The following is a 24,519-nucleotide window of genomic DNA, read 5'->3' on the forward strand; positions in this document are numbered from 1 at the left end:
CGACCTTCTTCCAACCCAAACCTACCCACCCCCTCATATACCCACACTTCGTTCCCCTCCCTCCTCTGTCCCTTGACCCAGCCCCTACCCACTCTGATGTTCTTTTCTCCCGGGACCACCCACCACCACCCACCGCCTCACTGAGCCCCAGGCCTTGAGACTCTGCTGCCTGAGACTAAATCTGGCCAGCACTGAGAACAGCAAACAAAGGAGCAACTGTGGGAACTGACAGCTCAAGGACTCTGGCATTGGGTCTGCCCTTGGAGGTGTGGCAGGACATGGCATCCATCTCTAAATGACAGAGGGTGGGGCACGGCATCACAGGCCTGAAGATGGCTCAGCCACACTGCTACTCCGGTGAATGGTCGAGGCAGAAATCAAAGCCCCGGGGTCCTAGGCTTGCAACACTGGCTTCAATATCATCACTAAGATCCCTACAATTCCTTTTCCAAAAGGAAGAGAAATGGAAAAAGAAATGAGAAAGGATAGAAAGGAGGGAAGGAGGGAGGCAGGAAGGGAAAAGGAAGGAAGGAGGGGAGGGAGGGTAGGAGGGAGGAGGGAAAGTCTATCACTCTAGTTTGGGGTGCAAAGTGTAGTCGTAACATGGCTACTCCAAACAGATGTGAATCCTGTTCCCTGTTTTAAATCCTGTTTTAAATCCCAGTTTCAGGGAACAGGATTCTCAGGCGGGAGCACACCCTAAAAGCCTTCCACGGAGAGCGTGTGGTTGAGTGCGTAGGCGTCACCATCCTCTTCCTCCAAAAGTAGCTTGTCGATGGTCAGGGAATTCATGGCTCTCCTGGGGTCTTCCATGTCCTGGAGGACTGGCTCGGGGATGGAGATGGGCAGCTGGACAAACTGGGGCCCGGGCAGGGCTGGGGCCGGAGGCTGGTACTGCAGGGTGGAAGTGGGCAGTGTGGACAGGGGCTGAGGCCATGGGAAGTAGGTGAGGGGCGCCTGGTGCTCCGGGGCCTCCAGCTGGGGCCCCACTGTGGGCGCAGCCGCACTTCTCGTCTGTGATGGGGAAGACACAGGACCAAGGGTTAGCAGCCTTGGGGGACCCACTTGTCCTTGCCTGTCCTTGTCCTTGTGGGGATCTCTCCATCCCCCTTTCCTGCTGTCTCCCTCAGGGGCTCTGTCTCCACCTGCTCAGAGTCTCCCCCAAGGGAGAAGCCACACGGACTTCAGCTGGGTCCCTGACTTTATCCCTCACTAGCTACATGTCCTTGCTCACACTACCTCCCCAAGCATCCGTTTTCTCTTCTGTAGAGAGTCACAAATAGGACAGATGCCATAGGGCTGAGCCTATTAGAGATGCTTTTCCAGATTTTATTGAATATACATTCCATCCCAATTTCAGGTATATTAAAATGTGGGTGGGGGGAAATGTACATATTAAAAATCAGTGAAAATACAGCATGCTAAACAATCCTGTCCCGTGGCATAGCAGCTGTATCCCCGAGCTGGCCACTGTCATGCCTAGACACAAAGACTGTCCTGGCTCCATACAGCAGCTCTAACATCCTGGGGTCCACCTGGGCCAACATAGCTCCACTCACCTCCCTCCTGCTCTGGGCCAGACCTGGGCACTGGGAAGCACCGCTCTATTAGTAAACAAGGCTTTCCTTAGGGCTTCCAGCACCTTCCATGTCCTCATCCTCCGCCTCTGAGCTGCGCCCCCCATGGCTATCCCAGGGCCATTTTCTCAGGTGCCCTGCACACAATGCCTCTCCTCTGGGCAGCAACCACACTACAAAGCTGAGGTCAAGCCTGCACGAGAGGCAGGGCCTGGATCCTCACTATCTTCTACAGCTGAGGAAGCAAGGGGAGGAGGAGGAAGGACTCTGCATGAAATTATATGAGCGAGACCCAAACCTTCCCCTACTGCCCCGACTTCCCCCATCCTATCCCTGTCCGGTTGCCACTGTTTTGAGAGTAAACCATTAGAATCATTTCGGGACGAGCTTATTTCACTTTCCTGGGAATCTTGTGACAATGCAGATTTTGGTCCAGGAGGCCTGGGGGAGGGCCTGGGACTCTGCATGTCCACTCAGGTCCTTGGTGATGCCAGTGTGGCTGGTCCAGGGACTGTAGTTTGAAGGGCAAGGCTCTAGGGTGTTTTCCTATAGAATGCTAGAGCTGGAAATGGTCTCTGAGGCCTTCCAGCCTCCCAACAAAGCCTTACTATTTCCAGTACCTCAAAAATGCACATGGAACTCCTCCTTTTTTGAGTCATAAACCCGTGCAGGTCACCTGCAACGGCAGGTTTGTTGGCTCAGAGATGGAATTCCATCAACCCAGTGCTACAAAATGTCTTATCTCCTGCTCATCAGGAGTGCCGACTGGTAGCTCAAACCAGCTTTGATGAGTTCATTTACAAAGCGGCAAAACAAATAAATTATTTCTTAATAAATAGAGTTTGTTTGATACACAGAGCCTTTCAAAGTAGGAGGTGGGGCTAATGAAAGATAATGAAAGAAATCCTTGGGATTGAAATGACTGGGAACAGTTATATCTACCACCTCCCACCCCCACCCAAGGCCCCCGATAGGGAAATGAGTTGCTTGGGAAAGGTGTTGAATTCACTCCTTCCTATCCACAATCATGTAGGCCCCCCAACTGGTTCGCTGGGTAGCCAGGGGAGGGGCATGGGGTAGGAGGGCTTCTGGGGGCCCTTGCCTGGATGGTGATGAAAAGGCAGGTGCATCAGGATGACGCTGAGCCCTTGAGAGAAATGGTTGGGAGGCAGGGAACCAAAGCAAGCTCCGGCATCAATGTGGGCCCTGCAGCTACTCATGAGGCCCCAGCTCCCCTTCCCACAGTCTTCCCTGAGCTGAAGCTGGACACGGCTATACCCATAGACCTCTTCTCCTCTGAACACCTGGGGGATTCCCATTCCTTTGCTCAAACAGGTACCACTCACATAAAACTATTTCTCTTGCTTTCTTCCTTCCTTTCCCGCCTGGCACTTGGAGGCAGCCACTGGCGAATGTTGCTGGCCAACTTTAATCAGTCATAATAACATTTATGGAGTGTTTTCTGCATGCCAAGGACGATGCTAAGTCCTCCACATGTATCATCCCAATTGATCCTGACATCAGCCCTCTTGTTAGTATTCCCAGTTCACAGATGAGGACACCAGGGCTCAGAGAAATTAAGTCACTCAGGCCAAGGTCTTCTAGCTCCTAAGTGAAGGGACAATGATTTGAACCGAGGCAATCTGATGCTAGAGGCAGCACTGAAAACATCACCCTCCAGGTGGGTCTGACTTCATCAACAGTAGTTTTCTGTGGGGCACCTGGGTGGCTCAGTCGGTTGAGCGTCTGACTCTTGGTTTCAGCTCAGGTCATGATCTCAGGGTCGTGAGATCGAGCCCCACATCGGGCTCCGTGCTCAGTGGGGAGTCTGCTTGAGGACTCTCTCCCTCTCCCCTTCCCCCAGTCACATGCTTGCTCTCTCTCTCTCTCTCTCTAAAAATAAATAAGTACATCTTTAAAAAAAGAAAGGTAGTTTTCTGGAAAGTTGTGTCACCCTTGCTTAGCCTTAAGATCATCTGGAAAATCCCATTGTTACGTGAACAATCACCCCCCAAGGTATCTGAATAGAAAGAAAACACTGACTCTGGTACAAGACCCCACACAGACCTCACCTGACACCCCATTCACTGAAAACTTAAACTTGCAACCAAGACTTGCCTCTTTGGGGGCAGCAGGGGAGATTTAGGGCAGAGAGGCTGGAGAACATCCCAACCCTGAGGAGCCTGAGGTATGACGAGGGAGGCCCTAAGCCTTCTCTGTGGAAGCTATTTTAGGTCGCTGGGAATAAGAGCAGGCCTCCCTGCAGGACAGGGTGGGCTTGACGACTCCATTGTCCTGCAAGCCGGTAGCAGGAACGATCAGGGGTCAGGAAGTCAGCCCGCATTCCAAAGGGTGCCCTGGGCGTGGGCTGGTGCAGCCACGCGTCTGCTGGACATACCGCGACGTTAGTGATGAGCGGCTGGGAGGCATAGGTCAGCACGGAGGAGGGCCCCACCACCGTGTAGCTCGGGCACATTGGCTGCACGTACATGTCCGCTGAGTAGGGGCAGCTGACGGCTTCGTGGGACACGTACTCCGTGTAGGGTGTCCACGGGGCCAGGGGTTGGAGGGTGGCCGGGGCAGGCTGGGAGAGCCAGCCGGCACACAGGGCCCCCTCCTCTGTCACCGTGGAAGCAGAGACCTCCATGTCAAGGCAGGAGGGACCTGTGGGAAGAAGGCAATTGCTGCAGGTGCCACCCCGACGGGGGACCCGAGGGGTGTCCCCGGGACTGTGGGAGCTCTTACCCACTGCGGTGTAGGTCGCCAGGGGCTGATGGGGCAGCACCACCTAGAGGGAGAAGGGGAGACCAGGATCAGCGTTCAGCTATCTCCAACGGGCCCTCTGCAGAGAACTTGCCCCGAGGGCCCCAGGGCAGGAGAGTAGAGGGGAGGGTCTTCCTTATGAGAGCAAAACACCCACGCCAGGTCCCAACCCTCACCACCCACCCGATGGGGGGATTCGCATTTCCACTCCGCAAGAACCTTGCGCACTTAGGGAAGCGGCACGGTCCTCTTCCGGTGGGGGGCCCCCAGCTCACGCCGGGACGGGGGGGTCATCTGCTCCCTCGGGCCGAGCCAGCCAGCCCATCCCCCTCATCCTACCTCGGGCATCACTGACTCGTTGCCCCCGGGGTCCGTTCTTCAGCAGCCACGCCTCGGCGATGTGCCGGCCTCATGGCCTCGGAGAGCATCCCGTAGAGCAAGGAAGCACCCCCCACCCCCGGCCCGTGGGACGCCCCGCCGCACGCGCACGCATCCACGCACACCGGCCGCGGTGGCCCCTCACCGCCGTAGGTGTGACAGCCGCCCCGCTGCTGGCGTGGCCACGTTTCCTCCGGAGCAGTTCCTTCACTGGCTCCTTCACGCGGACACCCTGGTACGGCCGCGGTGGGGCCGGGGCTTGTTCCGGAGCCGTGGCTGTGGAAAGCAATGTCACTGGTGCTCATCTCCCTCCCGGCCAAGCCCCCACCCCAGGTGCCCGCTCCCCTCGGCTGTGCCTGAACACGGAGGACCCACGAGACTTCCTGGGCAGTTTCCCCCGGTATCGCCCCTCCTCCTGCCCCAAACCTTCTAAGGCTCCCTTCCATCCCATCGATTAAGGCCTGCAAACTTCATGTACAATGGGAAGTCCTGGGCTGTGTTAGCTCAACCCATTTTCCAACCACTTTGCACACTAAGTGCTACCTACACCCCAACTCTGGCCGGACATAAACCCCGACTTCTCTTCGTGTTCCTTGCATGTCTCATGTCCTCCTCTTTACTTGAGATTTCCCATGGTCAGGATGCCTGCTCACAGTTCTCAGCCTCCTGACTTGTCCTGGCTCAAGACTTAGCGCAACCCTCCTGGCCGCCCCCGGCTGCCCACAGAAGCGGCTTCCTCCTCCAGCCTCGGAGGCTGAGGGGTGTAGTGCTCAGCATAGGGGGCGGTAGAGGCCGTCATAAGAGCACTCTGAGTCCGGATGGCACAGGCCTCGACATCTGCCCCTGCCACGTTCTAGCTGTGTGATCCTGCGCAAGTTACTAACCCTCTCTGTGCAATTTCTTATCAAAAGAATGTCATAAGGAGTTGCTGGCCTAGTAAATGAGAAGCACAGTAGGTGCTTAGTATAAAATCAGGTACAGAGTAAACATTTAATAAAATTGCAATCTGCTGGGGCGCCTGGGTGGCTCAGTTTGTTAAGCGACTGCCTTCGGCTCAGGTCATGATCCTGGAGTCCCTGGATCGAGTCCCACATCGGGCTCCCTGCTCGGCAGGGAGTCTGCTTCTCCCTCTCCCGCTCCCCCCTCTTGTGCTCTCTCTCTCTCTCAAATAAATAAATAAAATCTTTAAAAAAAAAAAAATTGCAATCTGCTATATAATAATTAGTAATCCTTTGGTAGGATTGTAAATTTCTTATGCCCCTAACTAGATCATGAACTTGTCAAGGTGAGATATTATACCTTCTTTCTCTACACTTTCCCAGGTAGCATGTCCATAGCAAGCTCAGGAAGGTCTTTGTTGATTAAGTGGTTGGATGATAATATGAAACGTGCTGCCCTTTAGAATGTGCCCGGACCTTTAGAATGGGCTGCAGTGAATGATTCCCAGGTTCTCTGTGGCCCCCAGGAGAGAAGGTTCCCTGTGCCTTTTGTCATCAAAGCTGGGAAACCAAAGCACTGAGCTGGAACGGGGCACTTCCTGACCAGGGAGAGCAAGCCAGCAGCAGTCATGGCTGGGCAGTGACAGTCTGCCCACCCAGACGGCCCACAGCCTAGGGCCCTGGGTCTTTGGAGGGCAGGCCTGGGTCAGCCAAGAAGAGTGAGTACCACTGGCCCTGGAGACTCACACAGTGAGTCCATTATCATCCACCAAAAAGGGCCCCAGGGACCTGGGCTCTGAATCAAAAGCCTGAAAGCCTGGGTATCTATTAAACCCGGAACCATAGTGCTGCCCTGGCTGAACTTTGCTCAGTAAATACCCAGCTGATAAGAACCCATGCCTGACCCAGCACCAGACCTCCAGCCATGCCCCAGGCACACGCACAGCCTGGCCTGGAAGCCTAGCAGGCAGACAGAGGCAATAGGAAGAGGGAAAGGGGGCGTACAGAATCCTAGGGACACATGATGCAGAGAACCCCAGACTCAGATGCATCCAAGGGGGTTTCCTAACCTGGCCATGTAGCAGAACTGACCAGGAAGAGATGCACAATGCAGATACCCAGGCTTTCAGAGTTCTGATTCTGGGGGGTTGATGTGGGCCTAGGAATCTATATTTTAAAAGTCCTTCAGATTCTGAAGCTCTGCTGGGGTTAGAACCACTGATAATTCATCCCTGATCTAATATAAGAATCTCCCTCTAACGTCCTAATAGGTTTATTATCTTCTTTTTAATTTCCCCCGTCATAACAAGGGATCTCTACTGATATTCATTCATTCTTTCAAATATCCCGGGGCACTAAGAACACATTACTGAACAACATAGCTGTGGGCCCTGCCCCCATGCATCTTGCATGTAGCGGGAGAGACAGCAATGCAACAGTTAAAACATGTAAAATTGAGGCCAAAACCCGAGTGTGGAGCAGAGAGAGATCCAGCCCGGTGCCAGTGGCCCAGGACTGCCTGTGAGCAGGTATTCCTATAAGCAGCATTAACAATGGACTTGAGAGCCAAAAATACCCGTATTCAAATCGGGGCTGTCGCTTACTGGTAGAAAGATCTCAGATGATTTTTTAACGCCTTGGGTCTCACTGATTCTTGTCTCCCACAGTGGTTGTGAGGATTCACTGCAGTAACACCCAGGATGCTCCCAAAGCCACGTCCACCTACGTGGTCTTTGCCTTCCCGTCCCCCACCCACTTCCACCTTCCTCTGGGGAGCTACGACGCCAGGAGGCTCTTCCTCCAACTTGACCGGCCACATGGTAACAAGCACCATTTTCCCTTGCATTTGCCTTCTGATGAAACTCACCATTCATAATCCATCTACGGCCTTCTCATCTATCCAGTGAGGATCCTAAAGGTACGTGCCGGGAAGGGTACATGCTTAACGCAGAGATTGCACTGAGCAAGCATTAAATAAATGCGAGCTAATATTATTATTCTTGTTAGTAGCCGTATCCCTTTCCAGCCTCTGAAGACGGATACCAGGTCCCCTGTAGAGTCTGAACAAACATCCCATCCTTCCAGCTATTTCTTAATCCCTCCTTGTAACCCTCCTTCTGGGTGTCTCACCCCTGCACAGATTCCATGTGCCACTTCCCCTCATGATCACCGATGCCCAGCATTGGCCCCAGAGCCCAGGTGGGGCCTGCCGGGGCAGAGAACAGGCCACCTGCCCTCCCACACTCTGCTCACTCATTCTCAGTCACCCACAGCCACATCGGCTTTGTTCGCACCCATATCACTCAAGCTATGCGTGTCTGCAAATGGGTTTCCAGCTATTCTGAGGCACGGAGTATAGCCTGAGGCATTATGCCCTGGGGAGAAACTCAGGGGACAGGGTTATTTGGGGGTCTGAGCACTGTGGTCACACTCCTCATTCAGCCGGGGGACAAGAAAGACTCATTCCTACAGGTAGGCATCTCAAGCCGCTCAGATAGGTAGGAGACTAACCCCCTCTGTTTGCATGTGCACTTCTGGGGAAGGCCCCACAGGACTCCCGAGCCCACTCCCTCCCAGGAAGTGGACACATCGAACACTTGGCTGCAAAGGGGCCAGCTGGGCATTTCCAGGATCTTGTCAAGTGGTGGCTTCCTGCCTCCTGTTGTTTTCAAATCAATGAACAAAGCGGGCTTGGGGGAGGTGCTGTGAGCAGAGGGTATCAGCCTCTGAAGTCTGGACTTCCTTCGAACCCACAGTGTCAACAGGTGTGCCCAGCACAACGACCATAAGGAGAGCAGTTTCTAAGTCCCCACCTCTTCCTCTTGCAGTCACAAAACTCCCCCAGCTCTCAAGGATCTCCTGCCTACCCAGCTATGAGTCCAAACCAGCTGCCAGGGAATCCTGCAACTGACTACAAGCGTGCAGGCATGAGCGGGGGTGCTTCCCACAGTGTCTTTGCAAAGTGGCCATGACCCATTGGAATCAGAAGCCTCGGGACAATTCCCAAAGGAGCCCGATGGCCAAGTGTGTGTGCAAAGCCAAAACTTGCAGTCGGCGCCTTTCACCCCAACCTTTGGGAAGCAACAATAAACGTTTCTAATTCTACAGTAAACACTGCTCCCTAGTGCCACCAGCATGAGAAACGAGCCCACAGATACAAATTTGGAATAAGAAAAGAACTTGGTCTGAAATCATGATTGCTTTGCCTTGGGGCTTCTGGATCCCCGAACTGAGCTAGCTTTAAGACAACTAAACTAGAATATTTAGAAGAAAAATTTTGAGTCTTAAAATAATTTCTTAAAATAATAGTAAGAGACAAAGAAAATAAAACAGAAGGTCAAAATGATAATACATAAGCAGAGAGGATGAAAGTGCAGTGTCCCAGAGTAGAGTTGACCAGAGATTTTAACAGCCCCCCTCATCAAACTGCAGCTCCGGGTAGCATGTCCTCAAAGCCTGAAGCTTCCTCACCATGTATCCCGAGGTTTGAAGGCCCATTAAGTCTCCTGGGAGCATCCAAGTGTCCGCCACTGAGAAAAGTCTTCTCACCTAAACATGAGCCTCACTAGGAATCTCCTTTTGCAGGGTGAGAAGTTCAGCCCCGTTACCTTCCCACCACTGGAAGTCAGTCACCAGTGGAGTTTGGGGGAAAAAAAAACACAAAAAACTCATTTACAGAAAAACCTATAAATTTTGCCCCAGTGAGGGCTTCCCTTTTCCAAAATGAGCGACGAAAAAATCTGAAAGTATAAAAAGTCAGCAGAAGACATTTCAGTTCCCCCTGCCACACACCCAGACATGCTCCACATCACAAAAATAAGAGTCCGACAGCTGTTGTTCTTCTGGAGAGCACAGACCATGACAGACCAAGCCAACTGGTCACTTCAGGCAGTGCTCCAGCTGCTTGGGCGTGTTTGCACCGAGCTGAGGGAACGTATGGATTCTACTGATTTAAATAAACATGGCCCTCCAGTTCCTTGAAGAAGGTATAATAAATATCACCGAGCACATATGCAAAATTGTCAGCACTTGTTTATTTAATGACCCCATGCAAACCACATTCACACCACAGTGAGGAAGCTACTTGGCTAAGGAGGTAGGTCCCTCCTAATGGCTCCTCGTGGAGGCAACATCCAAGCATTTATCACATTTAACTTCTCCAGGCAGCTTTCAGAGAGCTCTTCAGATGGGTGTTACCTAGAACAGCCTCCAAGATCCTCTTGAAAGAAGACTCTTCTCCCAGCCACTGTCCTGTTGCAGATTTCCCATGAGCCACCAGGGCTCAGCAGTAAATTGAACACCGGTTAGGATTGCTGCTCTAAAGGCTAGTTGGGATTCAGGGTACGCCTACATTTCTCTCATCAGGGAACCAGGAAGAGGCACCCATCCCACCCATCTTGACAATCTAGCTCACTGACAGTGCTTTCTGTTTATAATTGACTGGTTGAGCTCCAGCCTGCCGCCACACAAGGCCATTTTGAAAGACAAAACCTTCCTAGCCCAGAAGGATACATGACACACTATTGATCCCTCCAAGTAACCACAGTAAATATTATTCTCTTTTGCTGCTGAAACTTCAGTATTATTTTAAAAAAAAAAATCCACTCTAAGGAGAAAAACAAATAATTTTCTCTTTACTTGTAGCAAAACCAAAAACAAATAATTGAACAATAGGAATTCAAGCCTAGGGCTAACAAACTTTCCTAGCTTCTAACTGAAAACAAAGTCATAAAAGTTGCTGACACTTTTCACTTTATTTTTTTTAATTTAATTTTATTTTATTATGTTATGTTAGTCACCATACATCATTAGTTTTTGATGTGGTGATCCATGATTCATTGTTTTCGTATAACACCCAGTGCTCCATGCAGTACGTGCCCTCCTTAATACCCATCACCAGGCTAACCCCTCCTCCCACCCCCTCCCCTCTAAAACCCTCAGTTTGTTTCTCGGAGCCCATAGTCTCTCATGGTTCGTCTCCCCCTCTGATTTCCCCCCCTTCATTTTTCCCTTCCTTCTCCTAATGTCCTCCATGCTATTCCTTATGTTCCACAAATAAGTGAAACCATATGATAATTGACTTTCTCTGCTTGACTTTAATGTAAAGAAGTTTGTTTGTGCTCTCAGCCCAAGGTAGTTGAGGGCGCCTGGGAAAGTTTAGCTCAGATCGGCTAAAGGATTATCCACATCCTTAATTGAAACACTAATGTGAATGTTCGTCTTCTGCTAAAGATCTGAGTCAAAGTTTTCAAATTTGTTCTTTCCATTCATGGACAATGGCTGATTTTTTTCCAAACAGGAAGAAAGAACTTGGGCTTTGGCCAAAGATTGGACTTGACACGCTAGAGAAAGGCTCTCCCGCCCAATTTACACTAGATTGCAGTTTACTTTTTTTTTTTTTTTTTTTAATGGAGGCCAACAAAGAGATTTCTTATGCATGTAAATGCGGGCTTTCCATTCACTGGTGTTTGAACTGAAAGGGCTCTGCAGCCAGCGAGTATCACCACGTCACTCATATATTCTAGCAATCTGGATAACACCCAGGGCAGAGTGGAAAAAGATAGATCGACAAAAAAGTGCCTTTAAATGTGTTCAGAAGAATGGGGCCTGCGTGACTCAGTCAGTTAAGCATCTGACTCTTGGTTTGGGCTCAGGTCATGATTTCATGGGTCCTGAGATCAAGGCCCTGGACATCTCTGTGCTCAGCGGGAAGTCTGCTTGAAGATTCTCTCCCTCTGCCACTCCCCCCACTTGTGTGCGCACAACTGCACACGCTCGCTCGCTCTCGCTCGCTCTCTCTCTCTCAAATAAATAAATCTTAAAAAAAAAATAAAGGTGTTCAGAAGATATGAGAAAGTGGAACCTCAACTGAATTACAATCTGATGTTGCTTGTAAGGCTGCTGGGGCAGCCGAAAAGGAGTCAGCCATGGCGTCTTGGTATGTAGACTGGGATATCTCCATTGGGAGAGCTCCAAGATGGCAGGTGATCCCAGACTCTCTGGTCTGATCACAGAAGGGAAGGGAAAAGTAGTGACATTTCCCTTCTTTGTCCCCATTCTAAGAAGCATATTCCCGTCAGCCCCACAGAACTCGGTGATCAAACATCATTTGATCAATCATCATTTGATTAAGACCATCAAGTCATCTACCATGATCCCAGGGGGTCACTGGGAAAGGATAGAGAATAGCCACAGCCCTGGGTGGGCCAAAAGGACCTAGAGAGAACAACCTGAGAAAGAAGAGCCAGGGGAGGATCCTAAAGTACATCTGGGGTGACCACAGAGACTTGTTCAATCTTAGAACCACAGAGCCCCAGAGCAAAGGGGTCCAGGAGCCAAGTGATCCCTGTTTAAGGGAAGCCCCAGCCAGTCTGGAATGGACACCCAGGGTGATGACACACTCCTCTCAGATTATGTTAGGCTTAAGTAGAGAGCCAGTTTACTTGTAGCCCACTCTCATCCACCAAGTTCCTGCCTGAGGTGTTCCCACTTCACAGCCTCAGGATTACCGGGATTATCCCCAAAGTTCTGGATGTCCCACTCCATGACTCTGAGTGAGGTCAGCCAAAAGGCCACTAGTGCAAGAGCTTTCAGATGGTCTTCATGGGCTCTGCTGCCGAGACAACCTTCCCCCGGGGGCTCTCAGTGCATTCCACACCATGTGTCGTCCTCCCTCCAAAGCTCCTGCAGAGCAAGCAGAGTGCACAAGGCTCTCGGATTCCTCTCTTTACTCTCAGAGACAGTGTCAGTGTTCTGCTACTTCTTCGTGAAGACTCAGGCATGGTGAACGCATGCATGCCAAATGTCCCTCTGTTTCCTGGTCACGACCTTAACCCCCAGGAACTCAGAAATCACCACGCTCACCTTTGCACAATTTCTGTGACTCACACAGCCCTGAGGCCTCACCACAGCTTCTGAAATAGGCAGGGGAGGTCTTCACCCTCCTTTCCACTGATGAGGAACATGACGCCCAGAGATGATAAGTGGCTTGCCCAAGTCCACACTTGTAAATAGATATGTCATTAGCTAAAGCCAAGACCTCTGATTCCAAGCTCAGTCCATTTCTGCCTCACCGTCTGCCTGCCCCCTGCCTGGGCAAGTCCACTATTTCTCTGGGTAACCCCAGAGGTCAGTCACTAAATGTCCCTTGCCCCATTCTGACCCTCATTCCTCATGTCAGAGTCTGGGCTTGGACCACCCTGATCCAGTCTCCCTTGATGGCCAGTTTCCCCAAGAAATAGAATTTCCCATCCAAGAGAGGAAAAAGAAGTCCATGAGAAGGTTACCAGCAGTCTGCTCACATGAGTGACGAGAACTGAGAGACCTAAACAATTCCCCGCAAAGTTTTATTTTTGGTATTTTCGACTGAAATGACAGTGGATAGGTCCACCTGAGAAACCAGCTGCATCTGCCTGTCTCTTACAGAAACTGGGGTCACCAGAGCAGAAAGGGCTCCCATCTGAGATACAATGAGTCCCAGAGTAGGGGACAAGACTAGGACAGCCCTGACAGAGCATGCCCTGAATAAATACATGCTAAGCAGAGTAAACCAGGTCCCTGCCATCAGGGAGCTCACCATCTCATCAAATGGGGTAGACATTAATTAAATAAATGTATCAGCAGACCTAGAATCACAAACTGTGACAGAGCTGCATCTGCCTCAGGGATGAAGTGTCCTGGCTGGTTGGGCTGGTTTCCACCTCCACTTGATTCAGTAGGACTTCCATGAGCAGCAAGCAGGGGTCCCCAGTCTGTAGGGGCTACATAAAGAGGAGAGTGCAAGAGGCTTTGTTGTCCTGTCTCTGATGCAGGGAGTCTGGTCTGGGGTGAGGCTAGCCCACACCATGAATGTAAGTCTTGCCCAACACATACAAAGTAGTCCCGGATGTTCAGGGTTCATCCCCAGCCTAGGGACCCTAGATGAGACCCAAAGATGTTTCACCAGCTGGTCCTATCCTATCTTGGCCGATTAGCCCACTAGAGGAAGACCAGCCCTAGGAACTCCAATTCCAAGATGGAAATCGGCTGGCTCCAGAGGTTCTATACTGTCTCATATCTAACTTCCTGAGATTCATATTTGTAGGAGCTTTTGAGTCAGGCTACAACTGCTCTCAGTGAAATAAGAACCCACCTCCATCTAAGGGTGGACTTATTTTAACGGGGAAAGGAAGAAGCATCTAATGGAACCCTAAAATCCTTGGCATTGAAAAGTGGTATGATGTTGTTTGGGACTCAAGCAGATCTAGTCTGGAAAGCCTACTACATAGCTTATCACTATGTGACCGTTGGCAAATCACTTAACATATATGGGCCTCAGTTTCCCTATTTGCTAAATGAGAGTAATGATATCCAGCTCATGGGATTATCATGAGGATTGTATGAAATTAACACAGTTAAGCACCTAGTACATAACAAGTGTTCAACAAACTGCTGTTTCTCCTATGATCTCAGCCTATCACTCATCAGAGAAGTAGGTAGCCCTGGTGTTGTGATTCTAACTTGCCCTTGTCCTGCTACATCCTGATACTGAATGTCTCTATCCTCAACACACCCAGAGCCTTCTGCTGCCAGCAAGGCCTGTCTCAACCTGCCTTCATTGTGGTCTTAGAAGTCATCCCTCAGGTACCTGGGCAGGTGTCCCCAAGCAGTAGGACAGCCATGTTTAGGAGAGAGGGGGCCCATGATGCTGCAGAGAGACTAGTCAAAGACCTCACTTGCAAACAGAACAAGCTTGAACAGGAGACTTCAAAATCCTAGCACTGATCTCTTATAAAGATATCATGAGCTGAGCAGAAGGACTTCTTTCTTCAGAAGCCAGCAGAGGAGTAGGTTTGTGGCAGATTTAAATTTTTAAAGGACAACTCCAGGAAGGAGCACCTTAGAGATTTTTGAGGGGCAGACAGAGTAAGATGGCATGCCTTTGTCCCTGACCTCAGATGTAGCCCCTAAAGGAACTTTTATGTATCTCCCAAAGGACAGGGACAGAGCCATAACTGAGGCCATAGTCATGGTACTTCTCCAAAGGCCTAGAAACCTAGGAGCACATTTCCCATATGGGATGGAAACATGGCAATATACATGGGAAGACTCTTTGACGGTCAGGGAGGGAAGTTTTATTGTCTATTAGAGCAAGGCGGAATTCTAGCAGACATATTGGGCATTGCCTTTGCTTTATCAAGAGCAGCCGGGATCAGAATGGGGAAAGAGAGGGACTACACTAAGAGCACAAGACCATATTAGGGGTGAGCCACCCCAAGTTGCCCACCCAAATTCTGTAGCAAGTTAGCACCAGAGTGAGGAGACTGAGCAGAGGAGTCAGAATATCTTTTCTTATTAGATTAAGACTCAGAGCCTGAATCTAGAATTGCCAGTCTGATCAAGAACAGGAAAAACCTATGGTTAGGCAGCTGGAGGAGAAGAAATACAATTGTTTGTTCCTTGATTTAAGCAATATCTAGTTTGGGATTTTCCATACCAAAGAGATTCTTGTTAAAGAAATCAACTTTTCCTGAGACCAATTCCTTGGAGGAAGGACTCTTCAGACCCAGCGCCAGCTATACATTTGGGGTCAGATCTAAGTGCTCCAGCCCCAAGGCTTGTGGTGACCTGGGACATAGGCTATGTGAGTGAAGTCAGCCCTCATAATTGATTCATGATGTGAGAGATAAATGCCAATCAAGATGAGCTTTTTTTGCCAAGTCTCTGGTGTACTAACCAATGGTCTCAGGATGTGGGGGCATTTCCTTGTGAAGGACCCTGAAGAATTTGTTAGAATAGCAAGCCTGGGAAAGGAGTCACCAGGTCAATCTTAGAAGAACATACCTCCTTCTTTGTTCACAAGATACCGATATAGACTGAAAACATGACCTTCACAGCTTCAAAGCTTCATGGAGCCCAATACAACATGCTTCACAGTGACTCACTTGGCTCTAGGAGTGTGGTCTTTACCCTAGAAGCATTTAAACCAAGGACCTGTGACCAGGTATCAGGGATCTGGCTGAAGGAGTAGAGGATTGGTCCAGGTCACAGTTGCCAAGCTATAATCTAGAAACCCTGGAATAGAGTGGAGGCAACTGTAGTTGCCAATAAAGGGAAGGAAGCAGGGGAGTCTGGGTGTGAATGAGCAATCAGAACTTCAATATCCACCCAGAACTGCTCCATTTTTATTTTTTTATTGGAGTTCTACAGTAGGTTTGGTTTGAATAAAGACATTTGTGTCAAAAAATGTTGTAAACACCAGCCTAGACGTGCCTGGATTTTCTTCCCAATGGTCATATGTTATGTCCTAATATGCCTCTTCATCTCCCAAGATCTAAGCAAGAAGTCTAATTACATTTATTCTTGAGGATCTATATCCAGTGCCGTATGCTTCAGGATACCTTCCCCGATTCCATCTTCCCCTCCCTCCTGCTGAACATAATGTATGTCACTGCTTGATTTCTCTACTAAGAATAATTCCATTATTGGGTGGATGCACGCATGCATGGGACAACAAAGGGATGATTCATTTTCCTTCTATGCCTTTCCTGAATCAGTGTTGCCTTCATCCAGCATTAAAACTTCCTCCTGCTTTCAACTCTCTTTCCTCTCTCTTTTTTTTTTTTTTTCTCTCTTTTCTATGTCCCCAGCATTTCGCAGTCCTGGGAAGTGATAACAATCTCTATACACTTCCTATCTTCCAGTTAAATTTATGAGTCTTTCTAGAGGGTTAAAAAAGTAATTCAGCTTTTCTTAAGTGTGGTCAAGTCCTTTTTGGCCCCAACACCTGGTCTGAGAATGACTCTGGTTTATAATTCTTTGGCTGCCTGCTCTTTCCAGAAAGTGACACTAATGAAACCATTAAAACCAAGAAAGGCAGCACATTGCTGTTTCAGTTTTCAGTATCATTTGTGCTATTTCTTGCAAAATTCAAGGGTCAGTCTCCTGACAGCTAGATTATAAACACCTCAGTTCAATCTTGTGAATTAAAAGAAAACAAACACAGTTTTTCAGTCACTATGAGCCTGCTGCCTTATGACGCGTGGTAGAAAATGGTGGCTCAAGTTCCAAGTTTGGCCACAGAATGGCCATCTTAGCCATCAGCCTTAGCCCTGATCACTAACCCCACCACAAGTTACAAGACTGGAAATGTGCGCCCTGCTGTTTCACGAGAAATGCAGAACTCAGAGGCCACACAAATCACCATCTATAATTAGCCGCATAAGTTTTATTCTCAGAGGTAGAGTAAGAGAGAGCGGGAAAATAAGAATAGTAACTAATATTTATTATTGAGCGTTGACTTAATGCGAAGCACAGTAGTAAACACCTACCACAGCCCCATGAAGCAAAGAAGTCAGAACTCTGGTCCCGTTATACACTTTAGGAGGTGGCAGCAGAGTGAGGCAGAAGGGCTTGTGGGGACCGTGCGACCAGGGAGGCATAAATCTAGGATTCAAACTCAGATCTGCCTGCCCCAGAGGCGAAGCTTTAAGCCGCTAATGGCATAGAAAGAACAGAGACGTCACTCTCTAATTCCAAATAAACCCCTACTCTCTGTATGTTGCTTTCCACACCACACCACCCAAGTGCACACACATGCACACGTGCACGAAGGGGTAGCCTGACTCTTCCAAAGTCTAGACAGTTCAAAATGAAGGAAGTGCCAGGGGGGCAGAAGCCTTGGGTCCCACCTCAGGCGGCCACACAGGGCTCTTTATTCGTGCTGCCCTGAAAACAGATGGGCTGGTTTTGGGGGGAAGATTCTAGGTCGCACTCTCCCCTTCGAGCCCTCCCACTACAGCTGAAAAATCTGCAAAGAGCCCCGTGGAGGAGGTATAGACGCAAAGACCTTATTCCTTGCAGTAAGTAAGATGAAACATGCATCAAACTGAGTTTGTGAAGTAGGCACAGGAATCCGCCAGCTGGCCACTTCATTTTTGCCATTGAGTTTCCACTCCTTTACCTGACGTGGAAGGCCTGTGCGTTCACCCAGAGCACCCTCCCACGCCCTGGGGGTGAGCCAAGGCCCGCGGCGGAGACACGGGACAGCTTTGTAAGACAATATTCAGGCTGACTTACTAGCCTAATCTTCAACTTCAGTCTTCCCATCTATGAAATGCAGCTAAACACAGAACCTGCCTCCTGGAGTTTCTATGAGGATTAAATGAGAGAACCCATCCAAAGTGTGGCAAAGACTGGCAGCTGCCGCAGCCCCCATTAGCCCTCTCCTTTCTTACTCACAAGCCCCACGTTATGGGGGGGCGTCAATATGCCTGCTAAACAATGACACAATCCTCCCTTGCAGATCGGAGTGGCTGTTAGACGTCAGCAATAGTGGTGAGGGCAGCAGGGAGGCATGATCTTGTTGCCTTTCTTTTCTCTTCTTCTTCCTTGTCCAAAACACAGATGTGGTGGCTGGAGCTAATGTGGCAGCTATGAGACAATTTGGAGGACAGAAGCCACATGCCATGGACAGCCGACCAGAAAGACAAAAGTAGCGGGAGCCGTTGCTGGCCCTGCAGACTCTGTGGACAGTCCTGCTCGGCTTACTGCCGACTTTGGTGTGAGAGAATGTACACCACTGTCTTACTTAAATCCATCTTGTTTCAGGTCTCTTCAGAAGCAACCGAATGCAATTAAACTGATGCAACAGATCAGTTGGTATGCTGCAGGGAGCCAGGTAAGTACTCATGCCCCAGAGGTGGGACGTGGATGGGTTGGGCACACAGGTGAAAATGTCCAAGGGTATATTAGAAGCCCTTCCCTGCAACTTCTAGGTCAGTAGTTCTCAACTTGGCTGCACATTCGAATTGCCTGGGAAGATTTGAAAATCTAATGCCCGGGGCACTTTAACGAGAACCTCTGGGTTGGGACCTGGACATCAGTATTTTTTAAATTTCCCAGAGCATTCCAACCTGTCGCCCAGGTTGGAAAGCATTGCTCTGTGCAAATGGAGGAATGCCTTCTGTTAGATTAAACACTTGTGTTTGAAACATGGATTTATTTTGTATGGGCCCTCGTGAAAGCTCAGCAATTATAGCTGAAAAAGAACTTGGGTCAAGTTCAATCTCCCTGCCTCTTAGCCACGTAAAGGCAATTCCTTTACGTGGTTTTACAGCTGGAACGCTGAGACCCAGAGTGGTTAGGTGGCTTGCCTAAGGCCCTGCACCTAATAACCTGTACATTGGAAAGTAAACTCCATGTTTCCCGCCTGCAAGAACAATGCTTTGTCCATAGCATCACACAACTGGGACAAGAAGATTCCAGAAAAGGCCTCTCCACCCCCAGCAGGCCCACTCTAATCAAGCAATTGTTCTACAAAAATGAGAAAACTAGAACATCGGTAAGTATTTCATAACCGTGAAACTTCTGTTGATAATCAATCAGCCAACTTTGGTTTGGTTGGATCAAAGTCAGAAATTGGTGGACATCTGTGTTGGTAGGAAAATAAACTTCTTTAGAAAGAAGTCAGAGGGGGGAAAGAACTACTACCTTTATTTTGTAATGGGAAGGTTTAAAAGCAAAAATTTATGGAACTTCTAAGTGAATTAAATGTCCAGATTTTTAGCTAATAAGTGTAGACAACCTTGGTTCTTTTTTATTCTTCACAACAGAATGGATTCGCAGATGTGAACTGGAAGAGAGATTTCCAAACCTCTGACTTGGGAACTTTCTGGGTATGGAGAAAAAACAAAGTTGGCATTTTTCTTTAGTAAATACAGGGAGAAGGAAGTAAAGTGTTCACCTTGAAAATTATTGTTCTTTCACCAACTAATCTGTGTGCTTGGTGATGTTTGTCCCTTATTTCACTTCCTTCTGTGCTTGTGAATTTGTGTCGTCCTTTAGATCCGACTTGTCCTTATCAACAAGAACCACTGAATCAATACATAAACTTGGTGAGAAGTAAAGGTGCTTATTAAGTGGACAAAGGTTGTAACACACAATAGAAATGTTAGAGGTGCTCCACAGACCTAAATTACTTCTTGGTGTAAATTTGCCTGAGTTTCTGCAAGAGATGGGGTTTTAAACAGTATAGGGTTATTACAGGTTTTCCTTATGTTTAAACAAATTTTTGGCTTCCCTACAAAAAATTGGCTATTTAGTGGAACCCTGGAGTAAATCCAGAGTTCTACATTAATGAGAATTTTGAGACCCTAATTTATTTGTCTGGGAACCTCTGCTTCATTGAAGCTGTCTGGAAGCAAAGGTACATCCATGCCATAATAGTTTAACAGTAACTATTTCTTGTTGCTATTGGGCCTCGCTGCACTCCAGGGCCATGTCTACGGGACATCAAGATAAGCAGCCAATTCAAAGAAAATCAGTCAGCCTGTTTTCCCTTACACAAATAACAACAATAAAAAGCAGTTGTGTGATTCATTCATTTTCTAACAAATGGTGTTGAGTTTATTGTACATAGTTCCATAGCTGTTAAGGAAGAAGTCAGTCAAATCAAATTTGGCTTTATGCAAATCATTTAATCAATTGACTGCAAATTTTATCTCCCACTGGTGTTGGCATTGTGTGACCCCAGGATGCAGAGAAACCTAAGGAAATGAGCATGTAAAGTATGACCCAAATCATTTAGCCCAGAGGTCGGCGAGCTTTTTCTATAACGGACCAGACAGTAAATATTTTAGGCTTTGTAGGCCATATATATAGTCTCTATGGCCCCTACTCAACACTTCCGTTGTAGCAAAAACAGCCCCGGGCAATATGTGAACAAAGAGATCCGGCCATGTTCCAAAAAAATTTTATTTGCAAAAACTGGTGATGGGGCCAATTTGGCACTCAGACCGCGGTCTGCAGACCGCTGATTTAGACCCTTGGAAAACCATTTGAAAGATCCTACCACTCAAGAATATTTTGATCATGCCTTTTTAACTATTCTGATCAAAGTCTTTGGAAAAGGATAAACAGGAAGGAATTTAGCAGAACCCTGATCCCTCCAGATGGGCCCAGGGGACGTGCCTCAGGATGGAAGGTGCTCCCTCACCACTATCCAGAGACTTGATGACACTACCCACATTCCCTACTTTCACTCCGACTAAAACCTCAGAAGGCAGGCATTAAAACCCCCATTTCGCAGATTTTTCAGAATCTGCAAAGGTTGAATTATTAAGCTGCAGAGCCAGCTTTCCAACCCAGACCTGTCTCACTCCATCACTCCTGCTGTTTCTACTGCACTGTGACCAGCTGGCCTGAACAAGGAAGGGCCTCTCATTGGAGTGGCTGTGAATTCACATCCACGCGGGGCCTGCAGGACCAAGCCCAGAACCCAGAAGGAGAATCTGCCCGTGGAGTAATTTCTTTATCTAACCGGCCAGTCAAGCAAAGCTCAGAACCATGCATGGGGCTCGCAGATTTCCACTTCTGTGTGCTAGCAGGTCTGAGCTGATCTGAACCAAAGTCAGTGTTCACATTTGGTCCACAAACAGGGATCCTGGGCCAGGTAGGGAGGAGGCAGCATTTACAAAGTGGATGTTTTCTTAACCCTTTCCAGAACGCGAGAGTACAGTCATTTCAAATCATGGCCCGAGGGTGTTTTCTGAAAAAAGAAAGTGCCTTTTCAGCACTCTTGGTGTCTGATTTCAAACTCTGCCCTCCCATCAGGTGATTCTAAGTGGGCTGACAATGCTGCCCTGTTTTTACTAGTTCCCCACAATGTATAGGCACCTAGGTCCCCTCAGTGCCCCTGGACAAGGGTTTTATTTGGATCCTGGGTAAGGGGATGGGTCTAGTGCCCAGGGCCTTTCCTAATTTCCTTTAAGGTGCCAAAGGACAATTAAAAAGAATTTTGACTGTGTGCATCTGATCATGTAGAACCATTCACCCCAGTTATTCCACAGACAAGCTTACAATGGGGTCTCCCTAAGGATGGAGTTCGTTGGACCCGACTGACGTCCAGCGTGTGAGCAGGAAACATGCCTGCAGCATCTCCTTTGAAAAAAACTGCTCATCTCTTAAGAGGAATTAAGGAAGGAAGAATGTAGTGCATAACCAAGAGTGGGGAATATGGTAGCTCATGAAGGCAAGAAAGCAACCCGTATCTCAGACTTTGAAGCAAAACCAAAGCAACAAACATCCTTTTGGTGGCATCTCAGCTTACCAAGGTAAGGGTAGCTCTGAGGAATGGGTATTATTTTTACCCCATTTTACACGTGAGAAACCTAAAGATTTTTTAAAAATTAAAAATAAAAAGGAAAATGACTTGCTCTGAATAGGTAGGAACCAAGGCAAAAGTTCCTCAAGAGCTCACATAAAATCCACCAATTCAAATCTAAGTGTGAGGGCTTATGGACACCCAGCAGCGTCCAGTAAAAGACAGGAGTGCCCACCTGCCTTCAGCCACACAGCTCTCCCTGGGGCTGGGTTCTATTCCTCTATCCTTCAGGTAGCCATGTGCACCAGCCATATTAGCATATCTCTAGTTATCTTGGAAGGATTCCATAGCTCTCAAGCCCAAATTAAAGTTCATCTCTTTTTATTAAAAAAAAAAAAAAAATTGCATCTTGCCAGTATCGAACAATGAGACTTCACAATCGGAGAAATTTTGAAATCGCTCCTCCGAATTATATATTAACAAGCTTAATTCCAGAGAATTTACACAAGAAATAAAGGAAACAATGAGTTGGTGATAAAGTGGCTATAAGTTATGTTTTAATCAGTGGAAGTATATTTTCTGAACTTTAAGGCCTCCAAGAGTATATCTTTTTGTAAAATAAACAAACACTCCCCAATTTATCTTTTTCTGTAAATCTAGATCCTCTTATATTAAGTTTGCTTGAGGCAGGGTGTACATAAATTCATTAAAAGGCATTTTAAAGACCTGGGCACCTTTGAAAAGGCAGACCAATTTTTTGGTAATATTTCTTTCTTGAGGAAGTCCAGAACCGAGCCCCCAAAAAGGTTCAACTCCCATGAGGCAGTTGAGTTGACTTTGTTATTTCAAGAAAGGAATGTTGTAGACACTCTCTGTATGATTTCAATTATTAATAACATGAGTCTCTGTTTGATCCCACATAATGGAAAATAAAGTTCACAGTTGTTCCATCCAACCCCAGGGATAAACACGAAGGTTAAAGAGAAACGCGCTGCCCCCTTGCACGGGGACACGCGGCACACGAGCCTCGCCACGGCGCGCGGGGAAGCGTGACAAGGGGCAGGGCAGCGGAGCAAGCGAAGACTTGCCTGACAAAGCCAAGCCCCAGGGTCCCGGGCACTCACAGAGACAAATCACGCCTTCGGCAGAAACCTAAGCAACGCAGAGACAAACAGGCCCGAGGAATGGAACCACAAGCTCAAGAGCAGCTGTTTATGAAAACTAAAGGCAGTCATGTAAAGGACTCCACGGCTTTCCCCTCTCGGCCCCAAACCAATGTCACATTTGGCTTTTCATTGTGTGAATCATGAACTGGCCTTTCCTCGCCCCGGTGATTCATGCCGCACAGCGGGGACACGATGAGCTGTCCCACCTTGGAACACTAGTTCGTTCCCCTCCAGCCTGGAAACTTAGCATCACCTCTGACAGGTTGGTTTCTCCAGCGGGCTCCGTCGCCCACCTCACCCCTGCGCTCCCCTCCCGGCTGGGCACCCAGAGCCCGTTGCCTCCAGCACGACCACATCCTCTCCGACCCGTCCCGGGCTCCCAGGCGAGCTCCCGGTGCCTACCTGGGCCGACAGGGCTCTGACAGCCACGGTCGCACCACTTACGTTTTTGCCAGAGCATGGCCTGTGACAGGATGTCGCCTTTTCTCTTTGAAGCAGACAGTTTGGCTTCTTGAATGTGAGACCTGGGTGTGCTTTCCTCCAGTGTAGCCACCGCTTGCTCAGAGGATGTTTCCTCAGCTTTTTAAAGGCCCGAGTTCCCGCTGCGCGGGGCCACCGCGTCATCACATCCTCCCACCTCAGGCACGGGTGCACTTTTTCTTCAGCAAGGCTGCCTGTCACCCCACTGTGTGCGCCCTCGGAGGCCCCCCGGCTCCAGACCGCTCGACTCACGGAGCCAGCCAGCTGGATCTGAACGACAGCACAGCACAGAAGGCCGTGGTCGTCCAGACGCGGCCCCGGAGCGCGGACTGATGCGTGTGATGAGGGTGAACACGTCTGTGGGTGTGAGCTGTGTGAGCACGCGTGTCAAGTCTCGGACCCCTCCACACCCATGATGAGCCCAAAAGACCCCTGGACGCCTCTGGGTCTGCTGTGGTGCCCATTGAGGCTTCTAAACCACGGGCATGTCAGCAGGACTCAGTCCGCCATGGGCCCTGCTCAACGGGAAATGCAATTCCCAGGGGGTCACCGGTTCTCAACACAGGAGGAAACACCTGTAGTCTCTTCAAGCCTCACTAAACAACCTCTTCATTCTTTTAATACTGCTTTTCTGTTTATTCCATTTTGAAACACAATAGCCCCTCCCTTGCCCCCCCAGCCACTACCAAAATGGCGAGGCTTAATCATGCTTAAATATGGAGGACGCTGGTTCCAATGGTCCATATGCCCATGGAGAAAGAGGCCAACTCACTCAGGGAAGAGAGGAGTAGACACCCATGCTCTTTAATGATACAGTATGAACAGGGCCTCCTTCCTAGTACCCACCCACCTGCTAGCATAAAGCTTCTCAAAAGAAAAGTACTGAGGTTCACCACCTCATAGCATATGGGGGTTAGGCCGTGGACTCCCTCCCAATTTGGAAGCTTTCTGCCACTGTGTTTCTGAATCCACATGCTTAGGCCCCAGTGACCCAATCATTTGACCCCGACTACAGCCCCCTAGTGCAGGCCCCCTTGCGGCTCTACCCCCCCCCCCAGCTTCAGAGCCATCTGACACAACTCTGTCCACTGGAAACCAAGGCACATCCATCCAACCTGGCTCAGTCATAGGGGTGG

At 48.9% G+C, this 24,519-nt stretch overlaps 1 protein-coding gene across 1 annotated transcript; it reads right to left on the reverse strand.

Moving 5' to 3' along the window:
• Positions 1–699: 699 nt before the first annotated feature.
• POU2AF1 (POU class 2 homeobox associating factor 1) lies at positions 700–23,433 on the reverse strand. Its single transcript, XM_032427755.1, has 5 exons — positions 23,348–23,433; positions 4,864–4,994; positions 4,323–4,365; positions 3,976–4,241; positions 700–1,014 (listed from the first exon to the last, which is right to left on the reverse strand). The coding sequence occupies exons 1-5, from the start codon at positions 23,361–23,363 to the stop codon at positions 700–702; spliced, it is 771 nt and encodes a 256-aa protein (XP_032283646.1). The 5' UTR covers positions 23,364–23,433.
• Between the last annotated feature and the right edge of the window lie 1,086 nt (positions 23,434–24,519).

This window comes from Phoca vitulina, unplaced genomic scaffold (assembly GCF_004348235.1).
Source record: "Phoca vitulina isolate PV1807 unplaced genomic scaffold, GSC_HSeal_1.0 scaffold38, whole genome shotgun sequence".
Lineage (NCBI taxonomy): Eukaryota > Metazoa > Chordata > Mammalia > Carnivora > Phocidae > Phoca > Phoca vitulina.